Consider the following 21,073-nt stretch of genomic DNA (forward strand, 5'->3'; position numbering starts at 1 on the left):
TTTATTTACCATAAAACAAATTTGAGAGTAGTGCTTGCGACAAGTCATTAATGAAAATTAACTTGTCCTATGAAACGATCATTAACATTTCCAAAATGTTCAACAGCATTTCCAACTGGCACAATACTGCCAAATAATCGTGCCGTGTGGATAATGTGTGGAAAATTATTAATCGTGCCGGGGAAAATAAGATCATGCCAGGTGGAAAATTTCTGAAAAAAAAAAAATTGTGCCAGCACTATTATTTGGCACTTCAGAGTACATATTTCTATGCATGATATTAGAAACTCATTACTTATCATAGGGTTTGACATTAACTTTTATGACCACCTGTCTTTTAGACAGGTTTGGTGACTCATATTTTTCTTTTGGCATGTTGGTGAGGCCTAAAACAATAAAGTTAGCCAATGATACAAAATGAATTGTGAAATAAAATATAAATAAAGCAGATGGCTAAACGAAACACTTCTTTCATAAATTTGACCTGTCTGAACACAAATCTTACCTGTCCAAATTAACCAATAGTTTTTCCATTCATACCAGTGAACTTTGTAAATTAATATGTGTAATCAAGAATGAATTAATAACCAATACGAAACGGGCTCAGAAAAAGTGCCTTGTAGTTGATTTATTCTGAGATGAACAGTTCATTTTGCATATCTATAAACTTCTGATGATTTAATTTTCTAAAGAAATGTGATTTAACATAGTTTCAATCATATATCCATATGAAACAGACCTTAAAAACAGCTCTAAGCACAACTTGTAACTTTCTGAAAAGTGCACTGGAACCATGCAGAGACCTTGCAAGCTATAAATATGATCAAATCAGCTTGCAACATGACATCTCTTGATCGATGATATTATGAACATGTGCTTTAAAGTGAACCAGTGTCTATTTTTGCACCTGTTAGTGGTTGACCCTATTCATATATAAACAAAAGGCAGCTCAAGGAGACGTTAGCGCAAAAAGAATTTTTCAAGATTTTTTTGTTCCCAAATACTCATAAAACAATTAACATGACCCGTCCATTGGACAGCCCACCCTGCAACTTCACCTTTCTGAAATGAATTTTAACCTGTCTTGGACAGAACCCAGTGTCAAGGCCTGGATCATATTACTTATCCTGGATCATAAGTAACCACACACTATTTAAAAGTTGTTGCAGAAACCTTAAATAGGTATAATACACATACAGTTATATCCACGGGAAACGATTTTCAAATCTTCATATATTTCCCTTTTGTGCTCTGCAAAGAACACAGAACTTATCATGATTTATATTATAATTCATAAAATAAATAATATAAACAAGTGTAACCTTGACCTACCAACAGTAGAACCGCACAAGATAAAGGTGTTATGTCAAATCTAACACAGTAATGAGCAACCTGGGTATTTAACATTACAAATGAAAAGTTTACGACGGTCTTATGCACACACACCATAAATGCACACAACATTTGTAGAGCAACATCTTGAGCTTCATTGGCAACTTGCATCTGAACAAAGATTTCGTCCCATACGTAGTGCTAATGCAACAAAATTGTATCCTTAAATCCTGACAACATGTGTAACAGTTGAAAAAGTAATCATAAAGCTTACCTTCATCTATAAAACTGTATAGTTTTGGACAACCAGAAGCCAGATATTATTGTATAATACTGAGGGGAATTTTACTAATGCATCAGAGAGAAACAAATATGGCTGCCAACTTCGGGGTTATCCTGTGCTATTTATAACAAAGCTTTTCCATTGGTTAATTTGATGAAATTGCCCATGAGAAATAAAACAAGAAACTCTTATTATTTGATTGTTCATCATGTTCAATATATTTTATTTGAACATTGAGAATGTAGCATTTTTTAAATAAGATATTCACACATCAGATGTTTTAATAAGGATACGAGGTCAGCCGAAGAATGCCGATCTTTTCACCTGAAACAACATGTCTGCCCCCATGGCTTCAAGGATTGGTGAGTGTAAATTTCTTGTTTGCTCCGAGCATATCGTTACATTTAACTGACATCTTCACTGTTGTGATATATGTGCAACTATGGTGTCATTTGCTTTTTTTTTACATATTCAGGGAAGTACCTCATCTTGTCCAGGCAATTTATAAACAGAGGGCATGTTCTCAGCAGCAATGCTCAAATAATCCCAGTGCGGTTTAAGACTAAACAAGACAAAGGGAAAGACAAAGGCGGGGAGAAAAGTAGATGGATGATACGGCAAGAGGAAAGGAGGAAAAAACTGAAGGCAGAAAAGAAAAAAGAGAAGTAGGCTCATTAAGTTACATCATGTACTAAATAGGTCATTGTTCTTACTAATTTAATAATAACACACACTGGTATTTGATTCCAACTCTTCTTTTTTGTGAAAAATTAAAAAATAGAAAAATTATTTATGAATAAAATTTAATTGTAAGTAAATTCCATTAAAGCATGCACACACTCACACTCTGCTACTGGTATGCTAAGTTTCAAATAAGATAATAATTTTCATTTCAGGTCAGAATCTACCTTAAAATTTGGTGCTTTGGAATGCCCTTACCCTAATGAAATGTATAAGAAAAGAATACCTGTCGATCCTGTCTGGTCGCCACGTCACTATCCAGTGCAGTTCAGCACACATAGTGTAGAAAAAAGCTTAGAAATGCACAGGGAACTGGCAGATCCTTCCATGATGGATGACATGAATAAATATGTTTACCTGGAGTTGAGATTTGATACGGAAATTACAAAAGAAGTCATGGTAAAAGGTGGAAAAAAAGAAACTAAGGTTAGTTTGTGGGGTAAAGAAAATGGCCTTTTGTGTTGTTTTTGTATTTTAAATTTTATTTTGATAAACGAAAACATACAGACAGTTTTGATTTAATTACCATCATTGTAAGTAAACCATGTTTCAACAGCTCAACTGATATTATAAAACAGTGTATAGAGAACACCTCATAATTCATGACTTCATAATTGACATAAATTAAAGCAAGAAAAATATTCTTCATCTCAGGTATCCTATCTTGAAAGCATAAGTGATTACTTGAAATTCCCTCACATGTTTGAAACAAAAGAGAAGCGGCGAGTAATGGTTTTTTGCAAGGTAAAACAATATGTCAGTAACATGAAACTGCTGTTATGTTTGATGAAATGAAGGTGTCACCAGTTGCCTGAAGGGAAGACTGAAGATGTTTCATTTTAAATGATTATCCTAATAATGGGTGCTGCTTCGTTAAAAAACTTTTTGTCATATGCTATGAATAAAAATATAAAGCAGCAATCAATCAATTTCAAGTAAACATCACATTTCTTATTTGTGGTACTGTTTGTGCAGTTGTACAATTATTTTCTCATCCAAAACAAATCCTTTTATCGCAATGGAAATATTTACAGCCTGAAGAAGTAGAGCTGGCCCTGAGCAATGGAGCAGAGATTGCTGGTGGAAAAGAATTAGCAGATCAGGTCAGTGTCTCTCTCTTCTCTCCCCGTACAATTTAATGGTGTTCTATACAGAATTTGCCTTCATGTGGCATTCTTTACTGAATTTTCCTGGCAATATTATTCTACTCATTACAACTACCTGTTCCTGCTTCACCTATTCCTGTATTTCGACGTTTTAGTTATTTTTTAATTTTATGATTTAGTTGTAGATAAACATAGAAAATATGATTTAGAGAATTTTTTTAAAATGCAAACTGATACAGTGTACTTTTGATCATTATATCGTGCTTTCTTTTCAGAATAGATTTTCATGTTAATGGCATTATGTTTTATTTTTGTGATGCCTATAGGTGGACAATAATGAAATTGACTGGAAGAACATGGATGTCATTCTGGGCACAGTGGATGCTTTGCCAGACATACTATCTGTCAGGAAGAAGATTAAAAATAAGTTGCCTACTCAGAAAAGTGGTATGTTGCCTGATCTCACAGCATATATAGGTTATATTGTATATGATGAGATAGTATATTACTAATTGCTGACTAAAAGTGAGGAGGAAGTACATTCTAGAATTTATGTTATCCATATTTATTATTTACTAAATTATAAACATCACAGCTCAGTTTTATTCCACATGCCCGTGATCATATAGATGCCATGGCAAATAGCCACTTACAATGAAAAAAACCTCAAGGAAAATCAGAATTTTATTGCACTACACTCGGTTATAACATTTACCTATTCCAAAGTGACAACACCTGATTATATATAAGGGGGGGGGGGGGGGGGGGGGGGGAGCTATTAGGCCAAAGAATTCACATTCTATTTATTTTTGATCTATCAAAATATTTATGTGAATGCACCAGTGTTTTATTATGTATTTCATTTTACAGAACATGTTTTCTTAACTCAAACTCAGTTTTCTTAACTCAAACTCAGTTTTATTGTACTTTTTTTAGGGACTCTGGGTGTGGACTTGGTTGAAATGTTGAAAAAACATACTGATGGAATTGGAATGACATCTTTTCCAGTTAAAGCCAATATTTCCATTATGAAGGTCAAGGTTGGAACAGTAAGTTGTTTCTAAAGAAGCGAATATAGGTGTTACAGGTTAAAGAGTTAAATGATATAAACATTTTACAGAACTTCAATGTAAATTTGTTTACAGAGTGTAAAAAGTGCATATATAAAGGTCTTTTTAATGCTGATATTTTATTTTTATTCTCTGTAATGGATTTAGACATTTGACAACACCTAAAGTCTGTAATATGGTCTTACAAAAAGACAAACATTTGAAGTGAACCATTTGCTTCTATTGGGCTGCCATATATATGTGTGTGTGTGTGGTCATGTGATTCATACATTCAAAAGAAATGGGACACAGAAATAGCATTGCCATTTTCTTTCATTTTCCAGCTTGATATGCCTGATAAAGAAATTATAGCAAATATGGATGTGGTTGTCAAATCAGTTATGCAGCAAAGAAGCAACATGGGTAATTTTGTCAAATTTAATTTGATGTATTAAAGTAGTCTAGTAGGCACCCCTTTGTCTCCTGTACACAACTCTGGACATTTTTTAGCTCGTGAAGCTTTAAATTAATAAACTGTCAAGTTTTTAAACAGGTTAAAACGTGATATTTAATGTTACTGATTAGAAAATCTTTTTGACAAGGCTACGTGTGGAAAATGAAGCAAGGGCATGGCAAAAGACTATAGCCCGTTTGCATAAAAATTTATATTTACATTTTAGTGGCAGTTGCAACCTGCAATAGCCTTACTGTGGCATTTTACTTTAGTATTGAGATCTAAACCAATATAACATCTAAAGCATGTGTGGAGGTCAAATCAGTAACAGAAAAGTATTGCAATTTGACTTTTTATGGAAGTTATAATGAAATATGTTATTGCCATGGCTGTTGTCAGTCCCATTAAATTCATTGCAATTTTATTTTCAGGTCCTATTACCAAACCTTTTATATTCAAGGCATTAACCAAAACTGAACCTGGAGAAAACATAATCATAGACATAGACAGATTTCTGCCAAAGAAAAAGGAGAAAACTAAAGTTACGAAAACCAGTTCACAACATGCCGAGGCAGTTAGTATGGATACAGAACAAGGTGAAGCTCCTGTGACCATTTCTGGCACAGAGCCTTCTCTGAACATTGAACAAAATTTTCAGGCTTTGAGCACATGACCAGACAGAGCTAAGAATGGGGTACAATTAGAAGAATTTGGTATATGTAACACATGCAGCATCATAATTCAGAACTATTGAGAATGCAATTCAACATTATTTTCCCCATTTCATTACGTCACAGATAACCTATAAAAATAATATTTGAACATTTTGTATTGGGCAACATTGAAGGAATTCTCATGTAAATTCTCAAGTGTAAAATCAAGTGAGATTTTGCAGGAATTGGAGTAGAGCTGGGTCAGAAATACGTAAGTGGCCGACTAGCAAAAGCAGAGCAGCAACAAATAGTTTAAAAGATGACAGAATTCCTCCATGAATAATTTTCTGTTCATTTTTGCTGAATTGCACTACTGTAGAAATACGTACATCATATTTTGCATCACTCTTGTATTGCTTTTTAAGACAATATTCCTAGCACATCCAAGTTTCCACCTTGGGGCCTGGAAAGTTAGCCCCACGTTTTGTGGATTCTCGGATGACATTACGTACCACAGTGTGCCATTTTTAAGGCTGATGATGCTCATTTCTAAAAAAAAAGGAGCTACTGCACTTCCATTTGAACCAAATTGGCTTGAGGAGACTGTGCACAAGTTTCACTGAGAGAAGATGATGTTCCTGTCAAGTAGAAACAATACTGAAGGACCCAGGTTTCCTGCCATGGGTCATGTTGTGTCAGTACCCCAGTTCAGTTGTGGCCTTGGTTTCACATACATGTTCAAGAGATTGTTTGCAAGATTAAAAATGTAAATAAAAAATCAGTTTTGTGGTACATGCCAATTATTTTTCTGTTGATATAAAAAGTTGTAAATATTACGTGTAGAAATGTGAGATTTCAATGTGCAGGGCAATATTTTTCATGTTTGAAAGCATATTGTAGTATTTACAAAATTTCAAAGATGGTTTTTATTGCGTCTAAAAACTATTTGCGGCTTGTTATCATGTCCAAGTAAATAAACCTCTGTAAATCAGATATACTCTATTTCTTTAAATGATTACAATGAAGTCAACTTGTAGAGTATCTCAAAAATTTTATTGAGTTTAATGATACTGCAACAGAAAAGGATGATTACTAACAAATGATAGCTGTGTAAGTGTTGAGGAAATAGAAGGCAAAAAAGTTCAAAAGTGCTACTAATTCAACCCAATTATGATAATGTTACAAGTAAAAATCCTGGCTTTTTCCTAAAAAGTTCATTAATAACCAGATGAAAAGGCTTTATGGTCTAGCTGCTCAAAAGGGCTTTAGTCATAATTCTTTACATGTACATAACTACAGAAAATATATATATATATATAGGGTAATGTCAGAAAAATTCTTAAATTCACAGCACAAATAAAAGCACAAACAGTACTACGCTATTGCCAGTCTATATCAACAAGCACTATATTAATAAATATGGATGACTTGATACCACTTGGTGTTATTGTAATATATTAATTTTCTTTTATAATTATTCATGACTTCTTGATCCAGCTTATAATTTACCATGTGTGCTTTGCAGCAACAATTCATTTCTTGCAGCTGTGAAGAAACTACAAATCCACTAGAATATTGCATTGTGTAGAAAGTCGAGTAACCTTTAAATAGTAAGAGCTCCCAACAGGGATGCATAAACCTCCCTCATGTTATAACATAGTGTTTGCTCAGAATAAATTGTCCGTTGACTCTTGTTCATCTGGAAGCATGTTATGCAAAAGTAATTCCAGCTTCCTGGTATGTTTTGAAGATTTTTTCCACAGAGACTATGAAAGCAGCAGTACGGAGGTCAATTCCAAGATTAAACTTCATGGCTGCCCGCATTATATTCTGGAAGAAGCACAATATATATTATATTTTATAACAAAATCTTTTCAGGCAGGCAATCATAAATTAAAGAAATGGTAATAAATGGAACAATAAATATCATGCCATGATTAAGGGTGTTAAATGTGAACAGTAAAAGAGTTACCTCTCAGAAATACTAAGAAAAGCAACTCCTAAGTAAATTCAAACATTTTAAGAATATAGCAGTATTTCCGTTTTCAATCAACAGCTGATATTGACATTGTTTACCTACAATATTTCAATGTCTGGAAAGTCTCACTCCCCAAAAAAATGCTCTAGATAGACATTGCATTATTGGAGGTAAACAATTTCAATATTAGCTGTTGACTGAAGAAACTTTTCTTTTTATATAATGACAAAACAGCTGATGAGATTCTTCTCAAATATTTTTTGACTGTTAATTTTCATCCACTCTGGCTATGAAGGCATTATTGAATTCCCCATTTATTCTGAACAGAAATATAAAATGCACTTTCAGAAATGTTTAACTGCTGTTGCCATCCTGTTAAGAGAGCAAAGACAATTTACTGGAATGTTGAATTGGTTGACATCTGACGCATACAAGATGACAGAGCAGTAAGAGAAAGGACTCCAATGGTGAGAGGCAGCGGTCTGAAAGCTCTTATCAAAACATTGTTTTTAGCCTAAGGAAGTTTTAAAAAAATACCTAAAGGACTGCATCAAGGGGTGTTGTATTATTATTATTATTTTATCTATTTTTTTTTTTTTAGTGTAAAAAAAAGTGTTAAAAAATCATGAATTAAACCAACTGGATCAGCCGAACGTGAGTCCAGCGTCCATGTAGCATTTGACTATCTTCCCAACTGACACCACAAAGGCTGCAGTTCGAAGGTCAAGACCAAGATTGTATCTCATGGCTGCACGCATGATGGCCTACAATAAAACAGTACAAAGGGTCACAAGGATTGGTCCCATGTCCAAGGTCTTCAAACACAAAACCAACTTCATGCAGACAGCACTGAAACACCCGTGCAGTTGCTTTCACTTGAGAAAATTGGGGCATGCTTCTAGCTCTATTAATGGGGCATGCTTCTAGCGCTATTAATAGCTCTATTAATGTTACAGAGACAGGGGTAAAATAAAGACAGAAAGCCCATTTTAATTGCAGAAGGATCACATTATTAGAAAAGAATTAAGATTAAAAAAGAAAAGAAGCGTGTGATGGAAAAGGAAAGAAGAACATGTAATTTCTTTATGATCTGGCTGATTCTGAGCAAGCAATCAAAGGAAGAAAGCCAAAGCTAACATTTACAGAAATTTTGCTGAGCAAAAAAATATATAAAATATTTCATTGACTTAATCATGAATGAACACTTTACTGCAGACTCAAAGAAGGGTCCTAAAAGTTGATGTGACTGTCAATCCAAGGTATGCTATTTTTTGTTGACCACATTTCGGTGGAAAACTGCCATGAACCCGATACAATACTGTCAATATAAAATTATAACTTAAACATTTGTAAGGACTTGATACACTGAAGATGTTCAACAAACAGAAGGTACATTCTGTATTATGAATGACTTTAAACACTCATATATTGACAATATTTGTGAGCACCTGCAGGCAGAATTAAAGCCTTCTAAATCAGTTTTCATTTAGTAACCTGAAACCTTTGTAAGAATTTTCATGTTTTGCAATGCGTGAAGCTGAAATTGAAATGTTGATTAGAGCATGATGACCTACATTAGTAAGCCAGCATTGTATTTTGACGGACATAGAAATACTGCAACAGCAAATATATCCAAGTAAGCCAAAGCACTAAAATACAGCACACTTAAAAATATTTTCCCATTTCCAAAGGGCTGTCTACACTAGCTATGCTGTATACAACAAATGTTGCAGCTGAAAAAAATGTGCAAATTCTCAGTCTATGAAAAAAGAGCACATAAACAGACTTTTACCCCCCCCCCCTCCCTTTTCACTCCCCCAGTTTTTAATTTGCCAGTTTCTCAACAGTGTTGACTGTTACGTATTTGTCCCAGAGGTGAAAGAGGATATCTAAGATTAGGCAGACAACATGGTCACAGTTAATTCCTTGCAATATTTTGCCCTGTTTCTCATAGACATGCCAATGGTTTGGCAATGCAAAAAATAGATTCAGCTATCAAATAAAAAATTCAAAAGTCAAATTTGTCATGAAATGTGTGAGTTCATGTAATATATATATATATATATATATATATATATATATATATATATATATAATTCTATCTTTTAAGTAGAATGTAACAATTACAAAGTTACTCTGTGTTAGGAGCCCATTATAACATATGATTAATATGCACATTATGTAAATCAAGAAGTAATTAATATATATTGGAACTACTGCAGTATTGAGCAGTTTCTAACAGCAGCCCGACACCCTCCAGCATGAAGTCTTTTATCTATTCCAAATACCTTTACTTTGAAACTTTCGTTCAGTTAGTATACTGATTGAAATAAGCATATACAAATCCGATTAAAAAAATGAAATAGCATTTTTAAAAACCCAACACAAATTAAAAACACCATTTAGAAAAAAACTTTTACTGCAGCAATCCTACGGGGATTGACAGACTTACCCTTGCTGATCGCTCCATGGTGTACTCAAGTCCTGAGTGGACAATGTCCTTTTCAGAGGCACCCTAGATATGGAAAAAGTTTGACCTTTTCATCAACAGGTATCAGAAACAGATGAAGTAACAGATGGACATATAAAAACATACTATGTCAACTAGACCTGAAAATCTCCAAATGAATGACTGTATGTTAACTAGACCTGAAAATCTCCAAATGAATGACTTGTTTTAACAAGTCTTTAAAATCTTCCAACACAACTTGTGATGAATATTCATAACACAGGATTGAGCTGTCAATACTGAAAGTTATTCTATTTCTTTTGTCTGACTGGCTGTACTTACAGACATCTTTGCTTCAAATTCCTTGCTAGGAATGATGGGGATCTTGTCTCCACCACGACAAAATTTATGTTCTAAGGAAGACTGTACACTGGCTGTAATACAGAAAAAAAAAACAGCTGGCTTAAATGAATCATAAATTGCTGCAACCTTACTCAGGAATTTCTTGGGCTAGCACTTTGTATACATTTAATGTCAACAGATACAGGCTTGAGTTCACTCAAAAATGGACCAATGTTAAAACCAGATGCTAGCACAAATTGTAAATCTTCAAAATATTAATTATTTAAATATTAAAACTAATTTGTTTTACATGCTGCAAATATAATCGAGCCGAGTGTCAGACTAGCATATTCTTTGCTTTAAATAAGCCAGGGAATTTCTTTTTACAAATTACTGAAAAACAGTCATGAATATTAACATTGTTCATTTTCTGTGATCAAAGTAAAATCTGCTCGGTAATGGGTGAGAAGTTCTCCCTAGCATGAGCCTACATAAAATGAAGTAGTTACCTAGAAGCTGCTGATTAGCATCTCTTTCATATTTGAAGGTAAGACGTCCATAGCTGACATGATTAAGGTTCTTAACCCACTCAAAGTAAGATACTGTGACACCACCAGCATTGCAATACAAATCCTGTAAAGTAAAATATTTTACACTATCAACTATCACCGAGGTCTGTGCATGTGGATGAGCATGCACATTCAGCAGGTCTCTAAAAAGACAAATGAGCATTATAATTACAGAGCATTATAATTCAAAAAGATCTATCTTTATTACAAGATAAGAATATTGTAAAGAACTACACTAATGAAATATGTTGCCCTTAAAACAATTCGAAATCAATGTTCTTAACACTTTTAATACATTCTGGTGAACAAAATAAATATTAAATTTTATAGTACTGGTACATTTACTTACAGGTATAACTAGTACATTATTTCCAATCAGGATCCTTTCTGCTCCTGGAGTAGTTGGCCCATTGGCACCCTCTGCAATGATCTGAATTTAAAAAAATGGGCAATTTGAGAAGCAGGATAATCGTACAACTCCCCCCCCCCAAAAAAAAAATCTATTTCGTGTTTTGATCATTTCTAAAATTTGTTATATAGATGTTTCACACACACAGAAAAATGTCAATAAAAATAATTTCAAATGATTCTCAAATAATTTCCATAATTCTCTAAGATCAAATAACCATAAAGATCATCAACAGCTTTATTAGTGCTGTTTAACAATATAATAACCAGCATGTCACTAAAAGGTGCTGATGTCCTGTACCTTAGCTTTAATCTTGTGAGCATTCTTCAATGTAATTTGTTGTTCTAAAGCAGCAGGTACCAGTATATCACATTTCTCATAAAGCATGTTGTCTGTATACGGTTCAGCCCCTGGGAAGCCCACAACCGTTCCATTTTCCTGAAGTGAAAAAAGTGAGGGAAAGAGATTAATATATATTTGCATTTTTAGTTCTTAAGAACTGACATATGTTTGGGGCATATGTTTGAAAAGTTTATTGTCATGGATAGATTAATTAACAAGCTTTTAATTATGGAGATCCCCAGTCAACCATGTTATTAGGAGAATTTATACTAGTCAACATTTGTTAGGGATCATATTTTTATGGACTGATATTTTTGCCCACGTGTATTTTTTTGGGGTCTCCAACATGAAGTTGCACAACCATATGTATTAGTCACTGATGTTGTTGTTGTTGTTGTTTTGGTTGAATGCACACGAGTAAAAATGCCAAAGCTGGTTCCTTAGCTCACATTCAAAGGTTGTTTCCCAGTACACAAACATGCTTGGTCAGTTGAGTGTTGTTGATTGCACAACCCATTCCCCTGGTGGTCATCTGTGCTGTTCACAGATAAGTCCCAAGTTTTGCTTAAACCTTCTGGTTTGACGCTAGAAGGGTGTGGAGACGGCCCAGGGAGCGAAACAGTCAACCAAACATCTTCGAGCATGATCGGTTTGGATGACAATCAGTTCTGGTATGGGGTGCAATTACAATCCATGGGTGTTCTGACCTCTGGATTGGGACTTTCACTGGTCTGAGGTATCGAATGAGATCGTCGGCTCTATAGGTTGTCCCTATGCTGTTGGTGACAACTTTACCCTAATGGACAACAATGCCTGTCCCCATCAAGCCAACGTTGTGAACTCTTACTCTGAAGTGCCGAATAATAGTGCCTACCAAATAAATGTGCCCCTGGAAAACTTTCCGAAATTAATAATAATGCCTAGCGGAATAATTGTACTAGTAGTGTACTATTGGTGGCAAGTTGACATACTTTTTTGCAACGCGCATGTAACGACAGAGCCTCGACAGAGACTCCGGGCGGCATGCATTGACGAGCTATTTTTATTTATGCTAAAAAACAAGGTGGAGTATAGTAGTTGCGACAGGTAATTAATAGAAATTAACTTGTCCAATGAAACGATCATCAACATTTCCGAAACGATCAACAGACTGTCCAACCGGCACAATGACTGCCAAATAACTGTGCCGTATGGATAATGTGGGGAAAATTATATATCGTGCCAGGGAAATAAGATCGTGCCGGGTGGAAAATGTCCAGAAAAAAATAATCGTGCCGTCACTATTATACGGCACTTCAGAGTACTTGGAGCAGGAAGGAATTACTCATGGACTGGCCTGCAAGGTCACCAGACCTCAATCTGATTGACCATGTTTGGGATTGCTCCAGAACGGCACTCAAGCTTGGCAAAACACTCCCATGACAATTCGACAACTGGAGGATGCTTTGATGGAAGAGTGGGACCAGATCACCCAACAGCAGATATCCCGCTTTATTCAGAGCATGCGCAGAAGGTGTATCGCGGTGATTCATGCAAATGGTGGTCATACACACTACTAGGGAATTTTTGCATCCAATTTCTTGCTGACATGAGACATTTTACTGGCATAGAGTGTTTTTTAAAGTGAATGCGTGTTAAGGCAGTGCTCTTCTGAAGTGTTCTTGGTGGCAATTATTTTCTTTTTCAATTTGATCTTTTTTTCTCACTTTTACTCTGAAATGACTGAAATTTGGTCTCTTAAGTATTCTTAAGCAAACCAGTCATAATTGTCAAAATATTATTAGCAAAAGACATGATCCCTAGCAAATGCTGACTAGTGTATAAGAAAATGTATACTTAATCATGATCTATAACAAATTCAACTGCAGTATATCTGCTTACAATCTTGTAGTCCTCCAATTCCCTGGGATCTATCCCCTGTTGGTTGAAGATGCTACCATCATGTTCCATGATACCTATGCAAATGGCACCAGCTCTGTGCAGATATCTCATGGTGTGCAGGCCAACATTGCCAAAACCCTGGAGCATTTGATAAAAAAAAATCATCTTCTTGTCACATTGTTTTCAGTTCATATGTAAACAATTTGAACAGATTATCATCATCATTATTTCATAAAATAGTATTATTATCATGAGGGGTGCAAAACACCCGTGGGTATGAAAAAAAGTTATTGCTGTTGGAGCTACAACCAACAGCAATAACAACCTTGTTTACCTTGTTCACTGTAAATTGGTAAAATATCTATTCTACACCAAATAAGTGTTTAAAAATTTTTAATTCAAAATTCTAAGGACTCCTTTCATTCACCAAGTTCATTCTTAAGCTGTCCTCTGTTTGGGTGTTATTTAACAGGTTGATCCCCAAGTGCTAAAGTACCACTCTCAAGGCAGACCAAGAGGGGCCGATTAATTTTTGGTTAAATATTCTAAATGCATCTTACTCAAAACCTTGTCAAATTTGGTGACTTAAAATCAAATTTACCTGTATAATGAAAGTCTTGTCCTTGAAGCCAGGAGTCAGGCCAATCGTGCTCATATAGCTAGACTCATTGATGAAATTCTGAATTCCATGGTATACACCCTGCAGAGATGATGGAGAACACTGTCAGTTTACAATTGGGATAAATAATGTGAACCGTAGCTAATCATTCATTATTCATTTTATCTCTGGTCAGCGAATTCTGATAGAAAAACTTAGTAATCGTCATTAAGGAGAAAGTGTGTCTTCATAAATCATCGTTGTCAGGTAAGTAAAAGATGTAAGGTAGCCAATGGAGACGCTGGTGTTTGTTCTGTCACTTACCCTGCCAGTAGCAGAGATTCTGCCATGGATGCCTCCTTGAGTAATAGGTTTTCCTGTGATACAGGCAGCTGCATTGAGATCGGTGTGACCTGAATAAATAATTTACAACCAATATTAACCTAAATAAATCTATAATAAAATGGATAAGACTGATAGATCGAAAGGGATAAGTGAATCGAAAGCTACAGATACAACTGTTTTAACAGTTTTACCTTAAAACCCAACAAACAAACAGAACAGGATAAATGTCTAAACTTTAAGATTACAATCAACTATTTACATTAAATCACAAGATACATGTATATATCTACAAAGCTGCTGATTAACTTCTGGCATCCAGTAACTATTTGGCAAAATTGTCATATATATGTACTGAAATCACCTAGCAAGTACAAGTTTTTATACACATATAGACTGATACATTATACCTGGCAGATATAATCTCATCATATAAGCTACAGCTGCAGAGGACAAGAATTCAAAGGAAGTCTCAGAAATTCAAAGATACCACAAGTTGCACCAACTGTAGAACGCATTAATGATAATTAGGTTCCACCTTCATATTAAGGTTTTACTGTAATTCCATTCAAATAACTACATGGAATCTGATCAAATGATCATTTTAGTGTAACTGCAGAATGTCCAAACTAATAAAATAAATATATTTGAATAATGGGTGTCAACATTTGGATTCTCTCCTACTTGTATTCATTCATTTAAAATGCCTTATTTTTACACACACACTGTCACACACACACACACACACACACACACACACACACACACACACATCAAAGCTTTCCCCAAAGAGCCATTTAGGCATCATTTACATGACATGGCCACTTCTCTCAAAAGACACCACTTTCAATGATGGCCTGAAAGCTAATTTTGCAGATATGATAGCTTGATTTGTCAAAACAGGTGGCTGGAGAGGATTTTTTGATGTGCCTATTTTTTCTTTTTGGGCCACTGCACTGTCTTATTAAGCACCAGGTTACCAGCCCTACGTAATTTGACTGCTGTCAGGGAACTCACTGAAACTGGTACATTGTTCTTGTTTCTTGGATATCTGGTTGAGACTGGTTCATTAAATTAGTTCACACAATCGTGCACGTATAACCAGTCTTAACTGTTAATTCTACTGGCTCGTTCCAAGAATTTCTTTGATGATTAAAAGCATTATTTCAATTTTGAAATGAAAATGGTGGAATACCCCCTATCACAACTTTTTTGATGTAGTTTAACTCCCTGAAACCCTAGGAAAAGCCCTGACACATACACTTGCCACTAATATACAATTTCTGTAATCCAGATAAGATCTTTTGTGTACTCTATTTTTCTTACTATCACGTGCTCACCTATAGTGTTACTGTACGTATCGGCAATCCAGCTCATTTCTCTTTCTCCTGTGCCCATATCAGGGGCTGGAACGTCAACACCAGGACCTAAGAGGAACAAAACATTCCACAATAAGGTTTAAAAGTAAAGTATATTTAAATTCTATTTCTTCTTCAGATCATTTATGATGATTCACACATATGATGATTCACTCAATATAAACATTGATTTTTTATCAAAGAATACAGAACAATTTTCACAAGAATAATCTTTCTTTTATTTCTTTAAAAATAATCCGTCAAAAATTCTGCATCACACTGCATCACAACTTTTGCACAATATCACACAAAGGTATTTAAATATTCCTAGTTTTAATAATTTCATTTCATTGAAATTTGTCTTTCAATCCATCATGGGACAGGCAGTCTTTAACAGGTGTTAAACATCACTGTTAATCAATTGGTTCAACTGCAGTATCCTTTCAAACTGTTTTTTTCATTATATTTCATCAATTCACTCCATACACTTTCTAGTCTATTAAGCATCATGTATATATCAATTACTCATGTGTCATACTGATTTACATATCACAATTCTGTTCCCCCATTTAGTTCACTAGCTCCCTTCATAAGTAGCCATCAGTTTGATATAATATCTGAAAGCCCTTTTCATTCACACGAATATATATTTGCTCCTTAAATAAGTTCTGCTTTGCAAAAATTTGAAATTCCCATGTGATAAACATAACAGAAATCATTGGTTACAGGTTAATAAATGCTCATGTGGATCAATGAATGTGACATAAGAGGATCAATGAAGGGACCATTCAGATCGAGAAGAGCTGAGTGCTAGTAAGGCAGCAACCTAAATATGGCGGACCTACGTTAAAGGAAGACTGCTAATCCTGTAATGGTCTCTCCGCCTCTCAAACGCCTTCCCACGACCAGTTGAATTGAGCCGAGATTTAATTACTGTGCCCCTGCAGGGACGACGCCTGGGGAGGTGTGTGAGAGGCAGAGAGACCATTCACACACATGCGTTCCCATCACCTTATCATACTAGCAGGATGGATCTATCTCAGCAGGGATTCTCATTAAGGGGAAGTAAATGTAATCAACTTTATTTTCCGTAATGCCCCCTCGCTAAGCAACATAAACAACATCGTGAAAGCAAAGTTTTCCTGACTTTACCTAAGAACTTTAAGTTAAAAGGGGCAGACCAGGCATTCAAGCTGCTTAACTGAATGCAATTTAGCAAGAAACCCCATAGAGTTAGACTGATCCAGCTAGTATGATAGGGTTATGGGAACAGTCCCTTACTGTGGTGTAAGTCTTACCAATGAATCCTTTCTTGCCCAGTTCCACTGCCAGCCTCCTTGTGATCTTTTCCAGTTCATTCTCAGAGTAGTCATGAGGGTTTATCTTGACTCCAGCCTTTGCCCCACCAAATGGTACATCCACAACAGCACATTTGTAGGTCATCAAAGCAGCCAGGGCCTTCACCTCATCAATGTTGACTTCAGGACTAAAACGGATACCTGCAGCAAAACAGAATCCAATTAAAAAATAAAAATAAAGCTTGAGAATTTTTCATTCAGGTAAACAGAGGCTCCATATGCATCTATCATTTTTGAGTTTAAAATGAGGAAAGGAATAAAAAAAATTGAAACATATTTATCCCTTTGAGCAAATATGTGCAAACCTAAAATAGGATTAATAAAAAATATAGTTTTTTTGCAAACCAGTTCCATGATTTACTCAATTTGAGATAATTTTTTTAATGTGTTGCACTCCTAAACTTTCTTTATACTAGTACCTGACAAGTTTTTCATAAATGTCAGTGTCTTGAAAGCAAGCTACAAGGTCAATGTGGATTGTTATTAAACATCACTGGAGAATAAAAGAATTTATTTGGCACAAGGACATGTTGATGTACGCTGATACTGAAGAAACTGCCCCCCTGGCAGCTATGGAACTTCGGATAATCATATCAACATTTTCTGGGCAAAAAATTGTATTAGCCTGATAGATGTGAAGGAATGTTAACTAAATTAGGTATGATAGGTGTGTCACTGCAATTATGTATGTCTGCCTGTTTTAAAAAAAACTCCCTCCCAACAGTTGTGACCAATATCTTATTCAGTGACATTGTACCATTTGATAACATATGCACATATACACATTTCAAACCAACCTGATTTACAGCAAATAACAGCTGACACTAACAATGTGTAAAACTGGGGTTAACTACACCATAAAAGGTAATGAATTCAATTCAACTCCTTAAGTCAGTGGGAGTACATGCGCAAAATAACCTTCAACAGCATTTGACCAACCATATAAATGCACATACAGGCACACACACTGCCCAACATAAATATATTGTTTATGTCTAGATGCATAATAAATTAAGGATATTTAAAGGGTGTGTACCAAATGTTACATCTACACATGTACAGGGTATCATTTAAGTGACATTTAGCATTGCATGTAAAATCTAGAACTTTTTTTTCCTGTTTTGGGAGTGTCATTTCCTTGATTTATATATACTTATAGATACCATAGAGAAGTGTTACACATCTTTGTACTGATTGTAGATTTTTAAAAAGTGGGATGGTTTGGGTAAACAATGTTACATGAAGAGAGAGTGACAATATGGGTTTTAATTCTACCTGATGAAAATAATTTAAAAATAATAAAAAAGCATCTACATTCTTACTGTCAGCACCCAAATACCTATTATTTATTTTCATTCAAGGGATAAGGTATTACTGAAAGCACTATAGTGATTGAAGATGAAGTACAAAGTCCTTTTATTGATGAAGTAAACCACAGTCACCTATTTAGATAAATAACAGAAGTGAAACACTCTAATGGGCAATTTAAGTCTGCAAACATTCAAGAAGACCAAAATGAGGTTTTTAGGGGAGATTATGTCCCAACATTGCCTTTTCTCCAGTAATTATTTACAAAGTCATTCAAATTGCAAACTTGTTATGAGATTGTATCACTTACATTGGAAAGGAGTTGACATGACGTTTGCAAATTTTATGTCTGATTCAAAGGAGCAGACGTATTCACAGAAATACTGTTAAAAGGAATGAATGCCTTTACCTCCTTTACATGGCGTCCGATGCTGACTGTGCTGAGCTCTGTGGGCTTCAATCATTTCATATTCTCCATTGTCTCGTTTGATAGGAAATGTAATATTTAAAACGTGGTGGCAGGGTTTGATGATTTTTAAAATTCCTCGTACTTTACTTCTTTTCTCTTCTGGTGTCAGCCTTCCTTTCCACTCATCCACCAGCTGGTCTTCCACTAGACTTGCAGCTTTGTCGAAAAAAACATCTACCATGTCGGAAAAGCTTGGTTCCTTGTCATCACCACCAACACTGTCTGAAGCTGTAGTTTCAGAATTCCGCATTGGTGTAGTTGTAAATAAACGACGGCCATTTTGCACTGGAGAGAACAGGCTGTTTTTATTCGCAGTCTTTGCTATTTTCTTGGTCACAGCTCGAAACATTGTTACTTCCTGAAGATGTGTACTACCTAGGGCTGCTTTATAAAGTTGAAACTGATATACAACTGGCACAACACAGTCAAATTAGTTCATTAATATAAAGCAGCTACCTCCACGCAGCTTGACCTCCGTTGCAAGTGACCTTGAGCAGGAGGTGTGACCACTTATAATCCAATCAAGATGTTCAGTGTATATGACGTCATATTCGTTGTCCAACAAAGGTGTTTCTGATTGCGGATTATTACAGCTCCAACTTTTACGTGCCACAAAAGCGTTCTTCAGTATGAGTAAGAGTTTTCCACTACAGAGTTTTGTTAGCACATCACTTATGAGAAAATTATTTGATACCAATATTTCTCCCATTCTGCCGGGGAGGGGGTAATAATTATGCGTACAATTGTCCTGCCTATGTTGGGGAGAATTCTAGGACAATTCCCCGTTGCATATGTATAAGTCCTTGGCGCTTGTTCTGAAATCGCGGTTTTGTTGTTCATTCCTACTGGACTCTACAAAGAAAAAAAGTGCCTAACTTGGCCAACTAGCCTGGTCTTTCCTATGGCGAAACCTCTTTTTCAAATGCCGAATGAATTGAAATTTTAGTCTTTTTTAGGACAGAAAATGAATAATTATAACTGTCACTCGTGGGCGACGTTCAGCCCCTCAAGTCGACACGTTTTGTAACGCACCGAGCGTGCCTCGGGGCTCGGCCCAAACATCTCATTAATATCAGGCCCGTAGCCAGCAATTTCAGAGGGGGGGGGGGCGTTTTCTGAAAAAGTGGACCTTTTACCATAAAATCCTCAAGTACATAGATCAAATTTTACCCAGAGTGGACCTTTTCCCACCAAAAAGGGTGGTTCTTTTGAACCCCCCGAACCTCCCCTGGCTACGGGCCTGAATATTATCAATTATGAATTTAAAAAGAGAAAAGCATTACATGTAAACGTGTCTTTTTACGTGCTAGAAGTTATAAGTGAAATCATTACTAATCATTTGGTGCAAGAAGGCCTACCTTCGCTATGCATTTGCCCATCGTATAGGCCGAATTAAAATCTTTTAAATGCATGATGAACTTAGGCATTTAGTATTTTCTTAGATATACATTTTATTTTGAAATAAAAGATAGTGAAGTAGGGATCTAGAAGGCCTGCAAAAGGAAAGCGGAGATCGAGAGATCCGTTCTGTTTGTAAGGTTTATTATTTTGCTTTTCTTTTGTTGTGCTTGAGGAGCTGGGTGATCCAGCACATCTGATGCAACGTACATTTGCATGAGTGATATCTTTAAGGTTTAGGGATACTCTAAATATTAGTTTGGACATTTCATTTCCATGATTTCATTCAACTCAGTGTCTCCGTAAAAGGAACACATAGTATATTCTTTCTTTCTGACCAGTTATTTTCTGTTTTGTTACGTAAAATTTATAGCTTAAGGAATGGCAGAAATGTTGTTACATGTCTTGTGAATTCCTATGTGAAATTAAACCAAGATCCAGTGAACAGCATATGCCTTTCCTTGACTTTGCTTATCAGTATAACGTTCGCGAGCTATAGTGTTGATCAAAACTAAAAAGGCCACAGAACAATATTTTTAAATATTTTTAAAAAACATATCATGGCTTAAAGAAAACTAAAACTTACAAAGATTCAAATGTAAAAAAAAAAAAGTTTGCTACAGGGCTATATCAAAATTAATATGAGTTACATAT

The 21,073-nt window shown here is 35.3% G+C and overlaps 2 protein-coding genes across 4 annotated transcripts; one reads left to right on the forward strand and one right to left on the reverse strand.

Annotated features, from left to right (window-relative positions):
* Window positions 1-1,785: 1,785 nt before the first annotated feature.
* On the forward strand, window positions 1,786-6,410 carry LOC106161155 (large ribosomal subunit protein uL1m-like). Of its 2 annotated transcripts, XM_087006971.1 has the most exons (9): window positions 1,786-1,977; window positions 2,091-2,280; window positions 2,512-2,782; window positions 3,011-3,100; window positions 3,391-3,459; window positions 3,789-3,909; window positions 4,399-4,511; window positions 4,856-4,934; window positions 5,397-6,410. In XM_087006971.1, exons 1-9 carry the CDS (start codon window positions 1,950-1,952, stop codon window positions 5,636-5,638), a joined length of 1,203 nt encoding a protein of 400 aa, XP_086863097.1. In that variant the 5' UTR covers window positions 1,786-1,949; the 3' UTR covers window positions 5,639-6,410. The 2 variants fall into 2 exon arrangements, with proteins under 2 accessions (XP_086863097.1, XP_086863098.1); XM_087006972.1 differs by lacking the exon at window positions 3,011-3,100.
* Window positions 6,411-6,649: 239 nt separating this feature from the next.
* On the reverse strand, window positions 6,650-19,527 carry LOC106152761 (glutamate dehydrogenase, mitochondrial). 2 transcript variants are annotated; one of them, XM_087006970.1, is made up of 13 exons: window positions 18,962-19,527; window positions 17,185-17,385; window positions 15,869-15,955; window positions 14,511-14,599; window positions 14,190-14,288; window positions 13,589-13,726; window positions 11,666-11,803; window positions 11,306-11,386; window positions 10,897-11,020; window positions 10,388-10,479; window positions 10,049-10,111; window positions 8,237-8,360; window positions 6,650-7,448 (listed from the first exon to the last, which is right to left on the reverse strand). In XM_087006970.1, exons 1-12 carry the CDS (start codon window positions 19,368-19,370, stop codon window positions 8,241-8,243), a joined length of 1,641 nt encoding a protein of 546 aa, XP_086863096.1. In that variant the 5' UTR covers window positions 19,371-19,527; the 3' UTR covers window positions 6,650-7,448; window positions 8,237-8,240. The 2 variants fall into 2 exon arrangements, with proteins under 2 accessions (XP_086863096.1, XP_086863095.1); XM_087006969.1 differs by lacking the exon at window positions 8,237-8,360 and having other exon boundaries at window positions 18,962-19,526.
* Between the last annotated feature and the right edge of the window lie 1,546 nt (window positions 19,528-21,073).

The sequence above is a fragment of the Lingula anatina genome, chromosome 2 (assembly GCF_051362555.1).
Source record: "Lingula anatina isolate TDL-2025a chromosome 2, LinAna3.0, whole genome shotgun sequence".
In the NCBI taxonomy this organism is placed as follows: domain Eukaryota; kingdom Metazoa; phylum Brachiopoda; class Lingulata; order Lingulida; family Lingulidae; genus Lingula; species Lingula anatina.

Excerpts from the sequence above, each read along its gene's own strand:
- LOC106152761 (XM_087006970.1), bottom strand. The coding sequence starts at position 19,370 with ATGTTTCGAGCTGTGACCAAGAAAATAGCAAAGACTGCGAATAAAAAC. Across the intron at positions 14,600-15,868 it reads TACGTACAGTAACACTATAG|GTCACACCGATCTCAATGCA; the intron begins GTGAGCACGTGA and ends TTATTTATTCAG. Across the intron at positions 8,361-10,048 it reads CCATGGAGCGATCAGCAAGG|GCCATCATGCGTGCAGCCAT; the intron begins GTAAGTCTGTCA and ends GTTTTATTGTAG.
- LOC106161155 (XM_087006971.1), top strand. The coding sequence starts at position 1,950 with ATGTCTGCCCCCATGGCTTCAAGGATTG. Across the intron at positions 2,783-3,010 it reads GTGGAAAAAAAGAAACTAAG|GTATCCTATCTTGAAAGCAT; the intron begins GTTAGTTTGTGG and ends TCTTCATCTCAG. Across the intron at positions 3,460-3,788 it reads GAAAAGAATTAGCAGATCAG|GTGGACAATAATGAAATTGA; the intron begins GTCAGTGTCTCT and ends TGATGCCTATAG.